The following is a 16,568-nucleotide window of genomic DNA, read 5'->3' on the forward strand; positions in this document are numbered from 1 at the left end:
TCTTACATTAACAGGTTATTAAAAGTTTCAATAGTTTCATCTGGTCCACATTTATTTTCATTTCAAAAGTAACCATTAAAAAAGGCCCCAATGAATGCTGTAAAACTATGAACAAAAATATGAACAGATTGAATCTAGTCTGGCATCAGCGCCTAACATCTAAAAGAGAAAGCCACAAAAAAAAAATATCAACAGCATAATGTCTAATAAACATATCCTGTAAGTTCTTTATTTATGTGATTTAAGTTATTGATTTTGCAAATATTAACATTTTGTTAGCAGATCATTCCTCTGGAGGAAAATCATTGTACTTTGTGTAGTCCGGGAAAGTGATGTGAACAGCCATAGCACAAAAACAAACAGTTAAACAGAAAAAAAAAATACTATAACATGAAAATTAGGATATATTTGTTGGAACAAAAAGAAAGTGTCACACATTTCGGTGTCGATCTATCACACAAATTCACCGTAAAACAAGTTGAATTCGGTGATTCCGTTTGCGCAGACTCCAGTTTGTCTTGTAGAACTACGTCTCCCAGCATGCCACAGCTCTCTGCCTGCCTCTCTCCAGCTCTTCGACTGAAATAATCAGATCAGCTGATCTGACCTAGCAACAACACAACGTAGCTACAGAAGTCTGCAAGGGAGGGGGACTGAAGAACAAAACAATGACACTGCTCGGAAGGACCCAAACACAGTAAGACTTTTAAAGGACTTTTAAAACGTAATTGCGTGGATTTCCTTCCGGGCTTAAAGCCAAAACCCTCCCTGGTTATCAGCGGTTCTCTCACCGGCTATTTTTTTATTTATTTGTACTTATGCCTCTTCAGTTCAGTTGACAAACAGGAGGCTAGCTGCTTGTTTGGACGGCTGTGAGGCGTTAGCGTCTGCTGCTTCTGTTTGGGGGGGAAAGTTCACGCACACTTACCGCTAAATCAAGCTAGCTGGAAGCCGAATTATGGCCAAATCATAAAAATAGAATTTTATAAATTAGCTTCCTAGGCTCAGTTTATTTTGCTAGCTAGCCTGTTGTTAGCATCAACACTTACACATTTATTTATCTCAGGAAAAGCTCCCAGTTGACACTGTCTGTTTCCCCATATGTGATATTTAATACGTTTAGCACTTATTCTATTTAGTCAGAAAAATAAAGTCGACAAAGTCAATTGCGTGTACATATATTTCGGGGATGTTTTTTTTAAGAAAAGACCATTAACGGCAACTTTGTTGCACCAGAAAGCTAGTTTAGCTTATCTGTTAGCATTACCTGCAGCTCCATAACTAAAAAATTAAAATTGGGAAATCACGTTCAACAGTTTGTGCGGCTAAACCCGTCCACCATGCAGCTGTCTTAATTTTATTTATTGACATTGCATCATTTTAGTTCAGTATTACTTCATGTGCATCTCACTTTAACTGCTTTTGGGAACTAGCAGGTGCTTCTGTCAAAGCTGTCCCAGTAAGCAAATAATCTGACCTGACGATCAACTTCTAAAAAAAACAAAAAAAACAATGAGCGGGCATGGCTCATCATCTGAAAAGGGAGTCAATACGAGTTTAATATGTCAAGAGAATTATTCCTGCGGCGGCTCCGAAGAGGCTGCGTTCGAGTGTGACGGCTGCAAAACCCTTCAGTGTGTCAGGTGTGAGCTGGAGCTCCACCGTCAGGAGCACCTGAGGAACCACGATCGGGTCCCAGTGGGTCCAGGCCACGTTCCCTACTGTGACAACTGCAAAGGAGGGAGCGGCGACGGGACCAAGCGCCACAGGTCCGTGGTCCGCTGCCAGAACTGCAAGGTGAATCTGTGTCAGGACTGTCAGAAACGCACCCACAGCGGAAGCAGCAAGAAAAAACACCAGCTCACCTCCTATCCCCCGCCACCGCCCAAGCCCGCCGAAGGGAACCCTACGAGGACGTCCGTCCAGAACGCGGACGTGCCTCAGCCGTGCGAGAGGACGAGGCTGCTGGAGAAGGTGTCGAGCTTTCTCCTCGTCGACGAGAATGAAGAAATGCAGGTGAGTTCTGCCAATGTTTGCACTCTCGGAATGCCAGACTTTGACTCAGTGGGACTGAAATCTGGGAGGCGGCGTGGTCACAAATCCCAAATTTTGGAATGATTGATCCATGAGTTACTTTTCTTTTGCCTCACCGCATTGTTTTTCATGGCAGTGTTTTGGAGGCAAAAGGATGAGTGATTCTTCACTGTCAGCATGACACAGGGCACCCTTTCTTCTCCATACAGTCTATTTCCACATGTCCCAAACAGTCTGTGAAAATAGCTTTACCCCGGTCCTTTGCAGTTCTACCCTGAGACTTCCTGCAGAATGTTTAGAAAGCCTGTCTTTGTTTTTTTTTTGTACTTGGAGATAAGTTGCTTCTCTGCAGCCCTTCTTGATGGAAGACCAGCACCGAAAAGGGCCTTTTCACTGGGTATGGAGAAACATTCCCACCTGTCTGCGGCCGCTCGCTTAACAAGCTATGCACTGGTGGCAAACAAATCTCTTTGATTTGCCATTTGCAAATTCCTTTCTTTTTTTTTCTTCTGAGGAGGTAAATCCCTTGAGTTCATTGCATTTAGAAACCTAGGCTATATAAAAAAAAAAACGGAAGCAGTAAAGTTATCAACAAACAGGATTCGTTAGGTCTCAAAACATCTGGCTAACGCTGTACGCTCTCCGTTGTTTCTCTCCAGATAAAAGATGAAGCCTCGTTCGTGAGGTCCCTTGGCTGCAGTCCCAACCAGCTGCTGAAGGTGGTCTCCATCTTCGGCAACACCGGCGAGGGCAAATCCCACACGCTGAATCACACCTTCTTCACGGGCAGAGAAGTCTTCCAAACCTCCCCCACGCAGGAGTCGTGCACAGTGGGCGTATGGGCAGCGTTTGACCCCATCCACACGATTGTGGTCATCGACACGGAGGGGCTGCTTGGCAACAGCTCCAAACAGGGTCAGAGGACTCGTCTGTTGCTCAAGGTCCTCGCCATCTCGGACCTCCTCATCTACCGCACCCACGCCGACCGCCTCCATGACGACCTTTTCAAGTTTCTGGGTGATGCGTCCGACGCCTATCTGAAGCATTTCACCAAGGAGCTAAAAGCCACGACGGCCCGCTGTGGTCTGGATGTCCCTCTGTCCACCCTGGGCCCAGCGGTGGTCATCTTCCATGAAACTGTGCACACCAAGCTCCTGGGTTCAGGTGACACTCAGATTTTCATATAATAGAAATCTTCTAAACAGAATTTCTTTTTTTTAACTGAATTTGAAACAGGCTCTTAGTGTGCTTATGAGTTTATCAAGCCACATAAATCACAGGTTTAGCAGCTACTACTTTACAGTGTGAATTTGTTTATTTTGGGATCATGATCTGGAGCTGTAATTTTACAGCTGAACACTCTCTGAGCACCAAATGGATTTGAGCGTATAGCAAATGGATGGATGAGGCGTCGCAGACCGTGCTTTATTGGTAGTTTATGTGAACCGCCAACACGGAGTAGTGCATAACTCCTCTGGGGTATATCGCTACCATCTTTGCCCTGAATTATTTGTCCATTATATTCCGTTTTTAGCTCTTGCTCTATGTTTTTTATTTCTGCTGCGACCACGTTTCACAACTGGGATGTTGTGTTCAGGGCGACGTGCAGTTTTACGTTTCTGGTCATTTCATGCTCCGAGAACTAGATTTTAAATTTTGATTTTATTTATTTATTTATTTGACAGGGACAGTACAATTAAACATTGCAACCAAACAGGTGGCCGATGTCTAAGTACATAAGGCTTGTAGCCATGGGCTAATTTGCAGCCTTCGTCCCTGGTTAGGCTTTTAAAAGGTGTAAGCATTAAGGGGGAGGGAGGTTAGTAACGACACACAAATGCATAAAAAACAAGAGAAATTAAAACAAACAATACAATACAACACAGTTTAGTGTTCACACTTTTGATTGTCTTTGAGCCATTTTTTCAATCTTGTGGAGAAAAGTCGAACATCAGTCTGTGACTTAAGCTCCAGAGGCAAAGAGTTCCAGAGATGTGATGCTTTCACTGAGAAGGCGGACTGACCCATAGATGTCCGACATCTTTTAATCCTGCAGTTCCCACTAGCTCCAGCTCTTGTCCTGATTCCTTCATTTGCATACTTTAAAACAAATTTACAGATTACTTCAGGGGCAAGACCATTAAGGCATTTAAAAATAGCTTTTAAAAATGAGAAATTTATAACATTTTCAAATGTCATGTTGTATTTTTTAATAATTTTACAGTGATGCCACTTCACCGGTTTTTGATCAAATATTTTTAGTGCTTGTTTGTAAAGTGAGAGTAAAGGTTTTAAAACAGACTTTGTGGCCTGGGCCCAAACGATGGAACAATAAGACATATGGGATAAAATCATTGCATGTAAATATACTTGTGCAGCTTGATTTGATACACATGGTCGAATCATTGGAAAACAGTTTATATTTGTCTTTATAGTTTTCGTCATTTTCTTAATATGGGCATCAAATTTCAATTTTGAATCTAAAACTACCCCCAGATACTTAAATTCACCAATGCAAAATATTATCCAACATAAATAAGAAGCTCAATGTTTTTTTTAATTGTTGCATCAGACAACGGTATTTGGAAGAAGAAAAAGTTCCTTTGAGTTGTTTAAAAATATTTAAATGCATGCCAGTTGTTTATTTACTCTCATAAATGTCTTAATCCATCTTTAGATAAAGCATCGGAGTCTGTGGATCGGCTGCTCTTGGAGCGCTTTAGGAAGCTTTCCCGATTTCCAGAAGCCTTCAGCTCCGTCCAGTATTGGGGCACGCAGACTCTCAGTCCGCCTACCGATTTCCGCGGCTTGCAGAGTAAACTGGAGCAGCTCCTGGATAACAATGCCACCCGCTCCCCTCGTACCCCAGGCGTCATCTTCAAAGCCCTGCAGGTAGAGCTGCGCATCAGCTGACTTTTCAATACCTAATCCGCTTTAATCCGGCCGGTTTGTTTAATAGACCACGCTGATCTTAACGAGTCTGAACATAGTTTATGCTGGTTCATAGTGTCGCTGACTCTGTTTAGTTGCAGTTATGATTATAAGCTTCTTTTTTTTTTTTTTTTTTTTGTCTTTGCAGGCATTGAGTGAGCGCTTTAACGGGGAAATCACTGGTGAGGTTGCAGCACACAGCTGCTTCTTTCCTGATGAGTACTTCACCTGTTCCAGCTTCTGCCTCAGTTGTGGGTGAGCGCTCTTGCCTTCTAAAAAGCAATTGTTTTCCCCTCTTGTTTGGTGTTATTAATCATTTATTGGATTTTTACAGATCTGGCTGCAAAAACAGCATGAACCACTTACAAGAAGGATCGTACCATGAGGCGAAGCAACGCTGCCGTTACTCTGCTCAGTATGATAATCGCATTTACACGTGTAAGGTGAGCATGGTGGTTCAACTCTGTTTTATTGCTCCCTTTTTAACCACAACAATAAAGTCAACTTTCTTGATTCGCTTCGGTTGAAATAATGCTTGTTTTCCTCAGGCTTGTTATGAAGGAGGGAAGGAAGTGATAGTTGTCCCGAAGACGTCTGCTTCCTCAGACTCCCCATGGATGGGCCTTGCCAGATACGCCTGGTCTGGGTGAGTAGCGGAAAATTTAACCTGCGAACGTGGGCTTTCGTCATTATCACTTTACTTGGTCAGCATGTGTATTACGTACCTGTGCAAATTCTTGGTCATCCCGGGTCATTGCAACAGCAAACAGGCTTAAATCGGGGGCAGCCGGACTTTCGCTCAGTTTTTTCTGAAAATGCTTCGACACCAATCCAGGAGTCTTTGTCAATTCTGGTGACACGCACTTAAAGGCATGCTATGCAACATTTTTCAGTTAATTAATGTGTCCCATACCGTTTTGGATGATTAAATGAGTTATTTCAGGTCGAACAAAGGTTTTCTCGGCCGCCCTGGGGGTCTGTGGGGGAAATACCGTACTTGCAATTGCAGGAGCCCTCGGCCCGCACACACAGAAGTCTTGCTTTACGGCGAGAACTCCATGTGTTTTTGCCCTGCCATTCACTATATGCACGCGTGAAAGCAACAAAGAACTGCGTGTTAACGTCAAATAAACATGCAAGCATATCAAGTTTTTTTTTATTATTATTTATTATTATTATTATTATTATATATATTTTTTAATGTTGGCGAGGCAGTAGCGTGAGTTTGGCGAGGCGGCCGCCTCGCCAAGATAGCGCTGCGGGAAACCCTGATGTTCATACTTTCACTGTGTTAGTCATTGTTTGTACTGCCGTTTTTTTCGACCTTTCGTTGCGTTCGCCTGTCTGCTAAGCTCAAAACAACCGCGCCTGGCTTGACGGAGAAACCAGAACAGCTGAGCATCTTTATGACAGTGCACTTTTACTTTCGCCCTCTGGGGGGAGCCTCGCTGGAAAATCAACCCCGGTTGCATAGTATACCTTTAAGCAACCTGCAGTTGGAGCGCTGCTGTTTTTAAGGACATGGAGGCCCATCCTCCTAGGCGCATTCTAGGTCAGATGCAAATCAATGACCCACTCGTCACTGTCCTGGGTCTTTAGAAGCTATTGCTTGGTGTGAGTGGAGTACTTGGTCACCTGAATCATGATGAGACTCCTGATATAATCTCTTTGGAACATGTTAGAGGACCGAGATGTAAATACTGGGGAGTTGGACGCACAATCCTCCTCCTCTGTTTAGTGATGTCTTTTGACCAAGACCACTTCTTTTACCCCTCTTTCAAACCATTTCAAACCTCTCAGACAAAACCTGGTTCCTCCCAAAAACAGAACACCCAAACCACAGCTGAGAATAGATGGTTTGAAAGAGAGGTAAAGGAAGCAATCTTGGTCAAAGAGAAACAACATCACTAAACAGTAGGGGGAGGATTGTGTTTTCATCTCCCCAGTGTTTACAGCTTGGTCTTCCAACACATTCCAAAGAGATTACATCAGCAGACTTGTCATGATTCAGGTGGCCAAGTACTCCACTCACACCAAGAAATAGCTTCTAACAACTCAGGACAGTGATGAGTGGGTCATTGATTTGCATCTGACCTAGAATGCGCCTAGGAGGATGGGCCTCCATGTCCTTAAAAACAGCAGCGCACCAACTGCAGGTTGCTTAAGTGTGAGCTACCAGAATTGACAAAGACTCTTGGATTGGTGTCGAAACGTTTTCAGAAAGAACTGAACGAATGTCTGGTTGCCTCCGATTTAAGCCTGTTTGCTATCATGTGTATTGCATTTTACTAAGCATAGATCCTTGTTACATCCTCCATTTGCAATAACCTTAAGAGCCTAAACCCTAAATGTTAAAACTTTAGAACACAGTCTAGTGGATTTTTCTTAAAACCAAAAAAGCAACAATTATTCCGACTCTTGCCTTTTAGTTGGTTTGGTGGTTACATTTAACACCGACCATGCGTTCACTTGTACCTACTTTGATTGAATAACCAAAATATCCTTTATTGTCCCACAGTGGGGAAATTCAGGTGAACCAGCAGCAAAGAGCAAATTTACTACATAAAAGAATACTATACAGTTATTTAAAATGTTATGATAAAGAAATTAAAGAAGATAACCCGTGATTCAAGGAAGTTTAGTCTAAGATATACGCCTAGACTATTGTAAGGTAGTAAACACTAGCCAATAAAAAACTAAAATTAGCAGTATATTTTGAGTGCCTTTTATGCAATCTTTCACTCTCTTTGTCGTTCCTGTAAGCTTAGGGTAAAATATATCGTCCTTCTTGCAGACCGCTGGCCAGGCAGTGTGCAGCAGCAGTTATGGTGGGAAAGTGCTGCGTAATCTGCACTGTTGTTAGCCGGAGAAAATTTTTATCCTGCACTTTCTGTGCAATCTCATTTAAAGCGCCTTAAAACCTCGCAATGTTTTGATGAAAGTTACGGTTTGTAAACCATACCTTTTTAAAAACCTTAATGATAACTTGATGATGTTACTTTGCAAAACTTGGTACTGGTTCATACAGGTGACCTTTGAATTTAACAAACATTCATATATGTACATATATTTAGTTTAAATAAGTGTTTTTTTTGTCCGCTGCATGTCTAGGTATGTTATTGAATGTCCAAACTGTGGAGTGATCTACCGAAGCCGCCAGTACTGGTATGGCAACCAGGATCCTGTGGATACAGTCGTCCGCACTGAGATCCAGCATGTTTGGCCTGGGGTAACAAAACTAGACTGCTTGCATCTATTATTAAGTGATTTTGAAGTGAGGTTATGTGAATTATTATGAGTCATAATTTCCTTACCTATAGTCGTAACATGCCGTATCCCTTTGATTTCTTAAAAGTGAAGAAACTGTCATGGTGGTTGAAGGCTACATTGGTGGGATTTATGAATGAATATAAAGCGTCTAGACCTTCACAATTAAAACAACCACTTTGCCCTCATTGATAAACTTTTTCTAAGGCTGCAAAGCCTACATGACCCTAAAAAAATAAGTTGATTTTAAAAATGGTTTCTATATTTATAATGGTTTCTAACCATGTTTTTTGCTAAAATGAAACAATTGCAGTTTTATTTCTAACATTAGGTCATACAACAAAAAATCCAACTTTCCCAAAATGAGAAATCATACGTATTCCTGATTAGGACATTTCTTTTTGATTGATAATGGGGGGGGGGGGGAAGTTTGCCTTTTGGGGAATTATAGCTAAAACTGCATAAAATGTTTTTTCCTTGTACCATTTCTGTCATTGTCTTGTGTAAATTCAATTAATGTACAAAGAAAAAAAAAACTAAAATTTGCTTTTTTGTTTTTATGCAAACAAATACTCAGTTTTACAGCATTTTGGCCAACCTTAGAGTCACCGAGTAGGGCGTAAGAGCCTAAGGTTGAATACCAGTCCTCTGATCACAAGGCAAAATTGTTACGTTTGTCACAACTTTATCAGCTGAACACGTACGTGTTACATATGATAACTGCATGATCAGCTGATATGGCAGCATAATTTTCAGATAACTGCAAGACCTGAAAAAGCTCAGTTTCCAATGTCTCTGCACAACTGATGCAAAATCCCAGTTTGTTCCATGCTCAGTGGAGTTGATGCTAGTCAGGAGGATTAATGCAGCCAGTAGGCTGCTGGCCAGCACCAATACACCAATACAGCAATAAATTAAGGATAGTTACTGTTAAATATTTGAGGTACACACATCACTTTTGAGTTATATAGTGAACATGTGTTGGATCACGTATTTAGTTCAACTACATCAGGATGGGGTATGTTACTTTAGTTGTGATGTCACCAATAAAGGAATTATACAAGCTCTTGCTCAAATTTGAATCTGGGGTGAAGGGAATAGTTTGAACTTTTTTTTTTAATGAGAAAACCTCGACATTCACGAGACTAAACACCTGCCTCGAGCTCCTTCACGGTTCTCTGGAGGAAATAAGGCTTCATCAAGAGACTTTTTTACATTTTCATTGGGTAAACGATATCTTCTTATGTGAATGGTCACCGCTTACAAAAATGCCATGCTGTTCTGTTTACATACCGTCCTGCACGCACTGGAGGAGCTGCTGCTTAGCAACAACTCTGCACCTAGTTGTGTCATTGGCTGAGAAAGTCGTCCCGGGTTGTCCCCAGTTTGCTGCTTATTCCTACTAAAGAAAGCCCGGACTCGCACGATCGCGTTATCAATTAGACAATTGTTATTATCAAATTATGTCTTTTAACTTATAATAAAATGCGTAAAAAGCATTTTTCTTAACCAGAAAAAAATGTATTCAGGTATAGTTCCTTTATGTGGTATTATCCCCATGCATTTAAGGAATAATGTGTGCTGTACACAGTGTGTTTCAACTGGAGCATTCATGCTGCATAATTTTTGTTATGTCTAAACATCCATATCATCTTGGTTGGTAATCGGATAGTTCAGGGGTTCTCAAACTATTTCTGTTGCGCTCCAATTTGGAGAATGACATTTTTTTCAGGCCCCACATCCCAACAATCTTGGAATGCGGGGGCCTGACAGCAAAATGGGTCAAAACCGTAACTTTTATTGTTGATGCAGTGAAGCCGTTGCTCTGAAGGTAATCCACAATTCCTTTTATAGTTTATAAAAGTTAAATACATTTCATACCAATAACGGTTTCTAACAACTGGCAATTTACCACATTTTATAAACTATTTAATATTACCAGCCGTATGAAACCTTTTTTACTCTGACACGTACCTGCTGTCAAAAAAAGATGAAACAACAATGTTACTTTCTGCGGACGCAGCAAGTTCTCTCTCTGGAAGGACAGCAAATGTTACTTTTAGCTAGCCATAAACCTCGGCAATAAAATTCAGAGACCTAGAATAGACTAGCTGAAAACATGCTGAAAACAAGATCAAGACAGCATCATCAAAGACAAAATAGTTTTTTTTTTTGTTTGTTTTTTTTATCTTTAAGGACACTATTATTTGTCCACAAATATTCATATTTTACATCAATGGGGTGAGGACTACCCAGAATTCCTTGCAACTCATTCCACTGACTGCAGGTAAATGCCAAACAGCAGATGGTGCTGTTGTCCCATTTAGCGGGAGTTAGCTTTAGTATTGTTTCCACCTTTTTAACTGAAAAGCCTGCGCTGTATTATTATTATTTTTGGACAAAAAAAGGGTGTGCTCCGTAGTTTGAGAATCACAGAGACAATGTGCTGTCGGGGTCTTCAATCCTGGTCCTCAAGAACCACTGTCCTGTACGTTTTAGGTTTGTCCCTGCCTCCACAAACCTTACTAAAATAGATTGTGGTTGAAGAGGCCTTTGCAGCCCTTGATGGCTGCTAAAGATTTAATGCAATCATTTGATTCAGGTGTCGTGGAGCAGAGACACCACTACAACATGCAGGGCAGTGGGCTCCGAGGACCAGGGTTGAAGACCCCTGATGTATGGTACAGCATTAAATATGTAGAAATGTGATGCTTTAAGCTTTATTTACCGAGGCCAGCATATATTCCTCTGCCATTGAAAAGCAAAGCAGGAACGCAGTAGTCTGATTGGGGAGTTAACAATGGTTCCTTGCGTATGCATTTAATCATTGCTACTATATTGCTGTGGTTCATAAATATGAACATTTTTAAATGGCTAAAATCAGCTAAAACAACTTTTTAGTTGACTTCACAGATTCTCATTTCATAAAATCTAAACTACTTTTTAATTATCATTTAGACCTTGAAGTATTGTAGTAATTAAATGGGCAATTCTGTGGTTTTGCAGTCTGATGGCTTTTTAAAGGACAACAACAATGCTGCACAGCGGCTTCTCGATGGCGTCAATCTAGTGGCTCAGTCGGTATCGGAGCTCAGCGTGAAGCCTGCTAAGGCCGTCACCTCTTGGCTGACAGATCAGATCGCCCCGGCCTACTGGAAACCCAACTCCCTCATCATGGTGAGTGACACACAGACTCGCCCTCTGCCACCCGCTACCGGCAGCCAAGTCAACACTTTCATGTCCAGAGGGATGTTTACCCTCTGTAGTGCTGGGCTCCTGTTGCACAACGTATGCATGCCTGTCACAAGATAAAACTTGGAAGGACTGCTGGCTGCTGCGCCCGCCTCTCATCAGCTCTTGATCAATAACAGCATGTGCTGTTGTCTTGCTTCTCTCGTACAAGATGTGCCACAAGTGTCACACAGTCTTCCAGGGTAACGACACCAAGCATCACTGCCGTGCCTGCGGGGAGGGCTTCTGTGACGGCTGCTCCTCCAAAGCTGCGCCCGTCCCTGAGAGAGGCTGGGGTCCTGCCCCTGTCAGAGTCTGTGACGTCTGCTTCGAGCAGAGGGCTTCGTATGCAGGTACACGCTCGGTGACTTTAAATGTCATTCCTCTTCCTGTTTATGCTGGTATTTAATCTTTATGCGAGCGTGGCTTTAGTCGGGTTTTTTTTCTTCTTTGACCAGAGATACTTGCGTCAGAGCTTGAGGAGGAAGAAGGAGGAACTCTGGCCAGGAAGGTTGGAGAGGCTGTCACCAACACCATCGGAGTCGTGGCTACTGCTATTGACTTCCCACTGGGTAATTATAGCTCAAAATCAGATATAGCTGTGCACCACTGTAAGGTGTAAAATGGGTAGTATAATGCCCCCTAGTGGCAGAGTCACGCAAAGCTTATTTTGTGGTTAAAACATCCTTGGATCAAGTTTCTTAGAGCTGTTTATGCAAAGTATAGTCAATAAAACTTAAATAAGAAATATCAGCTGCCACATCAGACAGGGCTAATTGCTTGCTCCAAGTGAAACAATCGCTCCGCTTCGAGAAGAAATCCATATCAAACCAGAACGAAAGAAAATTATTTGGTTATACACTTGATAGGCATGGGATGAGGTTAAAGAATGTTACTAGACACAGTAACCTGTTTCCTAACTGCAAGTGTAAATTAAAAATAATAATAATTTTAACTCAAATGTTTCAAAGTAATCGGGTTGCCAAAAGCTGCAGTTTTTGCATCTTAGAGATTTATTTAAACCAACATGAGTTGTAGCTTAAATATCCTGAATCTGATGTAAACGTAGCCCAAAAAATGGCTCTGGTGGGGATATAGTAGTTTTGATGGTAGCCTGAACCTTTAGGGTGGAGCTTTGTGGTTGAATTCTTCTGCATTTCATGTTTTATCTCAACTAAAATGGGTTTTAAATCACACTCATCCTCTTTCTACAGCGCTAGCAGTCAAACTGCAAACATCCATCCATCCATTGTCACCCACCCCCCTACAAGCCAAGAGACAACAGTGTTGTTTTCTTCGTTCACTGTGTTCGACTTCCCACTGTGCATGCCACCTAGAACGCTAGACATAAGTGAGACTCATTTATTTTCAGCTTCCAGCAGAGTCAAATGCTAAAATTCCTTGATTGATGTTCTCTGACCTGAATCATCTGATTTTACGTCTTCTGGGTTAAACACAGAAAGAAATATTGCATTTGATAAACTGGCTCTGTCGTGTTTAATAAGCGAATTATAACAACTTTCCCTCACCCGATTTGGTTATTAAACAATATATCGTCTGTTCATCATGTTTTAATCAGATTATTACTTGCTAGTATGGTGTTGAGCTAAATTTACCTCTGAAGGGCGTAGATACATGTGCTTTTGATAACCTGATATCCTGCTGAAATCGTCTGTGTATTCACGGCCAGCCCTAAAATACCTCAGAGCAAAGTCTGCTCCAATCACAACAAAATTAGACCACCTGCTTACACACTAGTTTTCTTTATTTCTTATTTCCATGGAAACAAGAACCACATCTGCTAAAGATTTTATTTAACTAGTAGTGAATGTCCACCCCAAACATTTATGGTGTAGAAAATGCACGAGCATTGTTCTAAGTGAGTGTATTTAGGTTCAGCACCATAAAACAACTCAGGATGTAAAAGGTGACGCAATCTCTGTGCGTCTAAATTTGATCAAGTACTAAGACATTCGGGGATATTTTGGCTTGGAGCTGCTGACTTCCAGTGAGCAAACGGGGAAATTCAAGGAATAAATTTCTCCACAGCGTAACTCTTAGTCGCATGACGTTCACGCGTTTTCACGTCTTGTCTCGTGACGTCAGCGTGTTTCATTGTAGTTTTCTGTAGAAGACCAACACAAAGTAGCATATGTACAGTCAGAGCCACAATGTAACGCTTTAGTTCAAAGCAGATAAGCAAATGGCCCAGTCAAAGTCCAGACCTGCATCTAATGGAGAACCTGTGGCAGTTGTCACAGACTATCTCCATCTAATCTGACAGTTGTTGAGCTATTTTGCAAAGATGAATGGGGGGGGGGGGGCTTTCACTCTGTAGAGTTGCAAAGTTTGTAGCGACATGCATTCTTTGCACTGTTCTTGCACAAGTCACTATTCACTTTACTTGGATTTATAGTTAAACATATGTATATACGTGTGTGTGTGTGTGTATATATATATATATATATATATATATATATATATATATATATATATATATATATATATATATATATATATATATATATATATATATATATATATATATAGTATGTCTGATTCTGATTCATACCCCTAAAGACTTGGAGATGTATCTGCAGCAAACTGTGGCTCTACAAATGATTGCCTCAGGTCGACTCAATGCGAATGCATGCCGCACATAAATATTTGTAAAAACAAAAGCATGTATCGTTTCCTTCCATTTTACAGTTTATGCACTACTTTGTGTGCCTTATACATCCAATCCTGATAAAACAGTGACGTTTGTGGTTGTAGTTTGAAAAAAATCTGACCCACCTCGAAAGGCACAAATACGTCTCCAAAAAATTGCAAGAAACATTTCAGCTCTACTGCTTTCGGTCATCAGATTGACGCAGGACTAAATTCCATCTTAGTCTTGGTACCTGTTCAAACCGCTGTTCACCATCACCTTACTGTTTTTTTATTATAATGTTGAAGACGTGTTTTTTTATCTTGTCAATTTTCGTCCCGTTTTCTCCTCAGGCCTAGTGAAGGACGCAGCCCGTCCCGCCTATTGGGTGCCTGACCAGGACATCCTGTCGTGCCACAACTGCCAGCGTGAGTTCACTGCCAAGCTGTCCAAGCACCACTGCCGCGCCTGCGGCCAAGGAGTCTGTGACGAGTGCTCCCCGCAGCGTCGAGCGGTCCCTTCCCGGGGCTGGGACCACCCCGTACGCGTGTGCAGCGGCTGCAACCAGAAGCTGGGAGAACTCTGATATGGTTACTCTTTCCCTCCTCTGAGCTCCGGATCGGCAGCGTTCACTCAGATGGCAGTCCGTCCCCGCTCAGGTGTACCCCCTGCTACTCTAATGGATTGGTTTTGCATAAATGGAAAGGGAAACGTAGGGAATGCTTAAATATTTTAGCAGATTTTGGATTCAGAGTTGCCGTGGCCTTTTTAGAACACACAGAACATGGGGGGGGGGGGGGGGGGGGGGGGGGTGTTGCTGGACTGAATGTGAAACCTGAATTTTAGCTTCATGTTTTGATCATCATGGACACAAAAGCAGAACTTTTCTGTTTAAATAAAGCCGTAGAGGTATTTTTCTATTATTCTAAACTATTTAAAAATGTGTCATATAAAAGAAGCTGCAGATGATGGTTGGTTGCTGTGGTTCTAACTGCAGCGTATTGAAACAATATCTCGATTGCGTGACGCCGATGTGGAGCGTGTAAGGAAAGCGTTTCGTGTATTTGCGCAGGCATAACTGCAGGTTCTGTTACATGCATGCGTTGCAGGATTTTTTTAGTTTTTGCAATAAGCCTTTTGTTTCAGCTGTTATAGGCTGCTGCTTAACATGGCCAAACGTTAGGTATCCAGCAGAGGAAGTACGCTGTAAGTACTGTCTGGTGTGCCAAAATGTATTCAGGTCAATGTGTCCGTGCAAATGTAACGTTTGTATTCCAACATGCGATTTGTGGTTGTATGAACTCATAGAGGTGTGTGGATCTGGCTTGTTGAAAAAAAATATTTAAGTGTTAATTATTGAAGAAAAAAAAAAAAAAAAGAAAATGCTTGTAAGCACATTGTATGTCTGGCATTGCAGTCTGAGAGATCCATGGCCTTTTTACTTGTTCAGACAAGGGGATCTGAATAAACCTCATTATCTCTCTTACCAGGTGGCATTTTAGCGCGTGGATGTAATGACATATTTGCAGCCTATGTTCAGATTGTATTTTTGTTTGCATGTCAATATATTTATTAGATATGTGGATAATGATATGCCAGAGATGAATGACATCCAGATATCTCTCTATACTGGTTTGTCATTGTTTGTTCAGTCACTGAACCCGGACAATGGTACAGTGCCTTGAAAAAGTATTTAAACCCTCTTGAAGTTTTTCACATTTTTCTAACGTGGCAACCACAAACCTTATGTACTTTTGTGTGATTATATGCGATTACCACAAAGTAGCATACAATTGTGAAGTAGATGGAAAAATCATGCATGTTTTTTTGGACATATTTTACAAACAGGAATCTGCAAAGTGTACCGTGGTCATGTATTCAGAGATAATACTTTGTTGAACCACCCTTTGGTTCAGTTAGAGTATTTTAGGGTCAAAGCTGAATATATCCAGATACTTAAACATTTGCAATTGTTTACATATAAGTTAAAGTTATACATCGGATCGATGGCATCAGTGGATAGCTGTTTTTTTTTTTTTTTGTTTGATTTAATTCTGGACTTTGACTGGGCCACTCTGACACATTAATACACTGATCTAAACCATTCCATTGTATTTCTGAAGGGATCTTTAGGGTTGCCCTGCTGGAAGCTGAGCCTCTGCTCCAGTCTCAAGTCTTTTGCAAGCTCTAACTCTCCCAGGGTCGCCCTGTATTTAGCTCCGTCCATTTTCCCATCGGCTCCGACCGGCTTCCCTCTCCCTGGTTAATAAAAGGATTCACACAGTAGGATACTGCAGTATGTTCAGCGTGATGTGTGGTGTTAGTTTCCTATACTTTAAACTGGAGATCTTAGGGCTTATTTTAATAATTCTCTCCTTGGTAGGTTTGCTATTGCACCACACTCTTTCAGTCTTCTGATTATAGGTTTAACAGTACTGCCTTAAGTAGTCACAGA

The 16,568-nt window shown here is 41.5% G+C and overlaps 1 protein-coding gene across 1 annotated transcript; it reads left to right on the forward strand.

Annotated features, from left to right (window-relative positions):
- Window positions 1-569: 569 nt before the first annotated feature.
- LOC105938384 (zinc finger FYVE domain-containing protein 1) lies at window positions 570-14,913 on the forward strand. The gene is made up of 11 exons (XM_036151196.1): window positions 570-2,016; window positions 2,694-3,198; window positions 4,712-4,926; window positions 5,114-5,220; window positions 5,300-5,408; window positions 5,514-5,611; window positions 8,077-8,194; window positions 11,239-11,409; window positions 11,636-11,816; window positions 11,922-12,035; window positions 14,467-14,913. Exons 1-11 carry the CDS (start codon window positions 1,513-1,515, stop codon window positions 14,697-14,699), a joined length of 2,355 nt encoding a protein of 784 aa, XP_036007089.1. The 5' UTR covers window positions 570-1,512; the 3' UTR covers window positions 14,700-14,913.
- The last annotated feature ends 1,655 nt before the right edge of the window (window positions 14,914-16,568 follow it).

This window comes from Fundulus heteroclitus, chromosome 19 (assembly GCF_011125445.2).
Source record: "Fundulus heteroclitus isolate FHET01 chromosome 19, MU-UCD_Fhet_4.1, whole genome shotgun sequence".
Taxonomy (NCBI): domain Eukaryota; kingdom Metazoa; phylum Chordata; class Actinopteri; order Cyprinodontiformes; family Fundulidae; genus Fundulus; species Fundulus heteroclitus.

What these genes read in the sequence shown, in the direction of transcription:
- LOC105938384 (XM_036151196.1), top strand. Translation starts at nt 1,513, where the DNA reads ATGAGCGGGCATGGCTCATCATCTGAAAAGGGAGTCAATACGAGTTTA. An exon ending in GCCAGATACGCCTGGTCTGG is followed by an intron (nt 5,612 to 8,076) that starts GTGAGTAGCGGA and finishes CTGCATGTCTAG; the next exon opens with GTATGTTATTGAATGTCCAA. An exon ending in GCAGAGGGCTTCGTATGCAG is followed by an intron (nt 11,817 to 11,921) that starts GTACACGCTCGG and finishes TTCTTTGACCAG; the next exon opens with AGATACTTGCGTCAGAGCTT.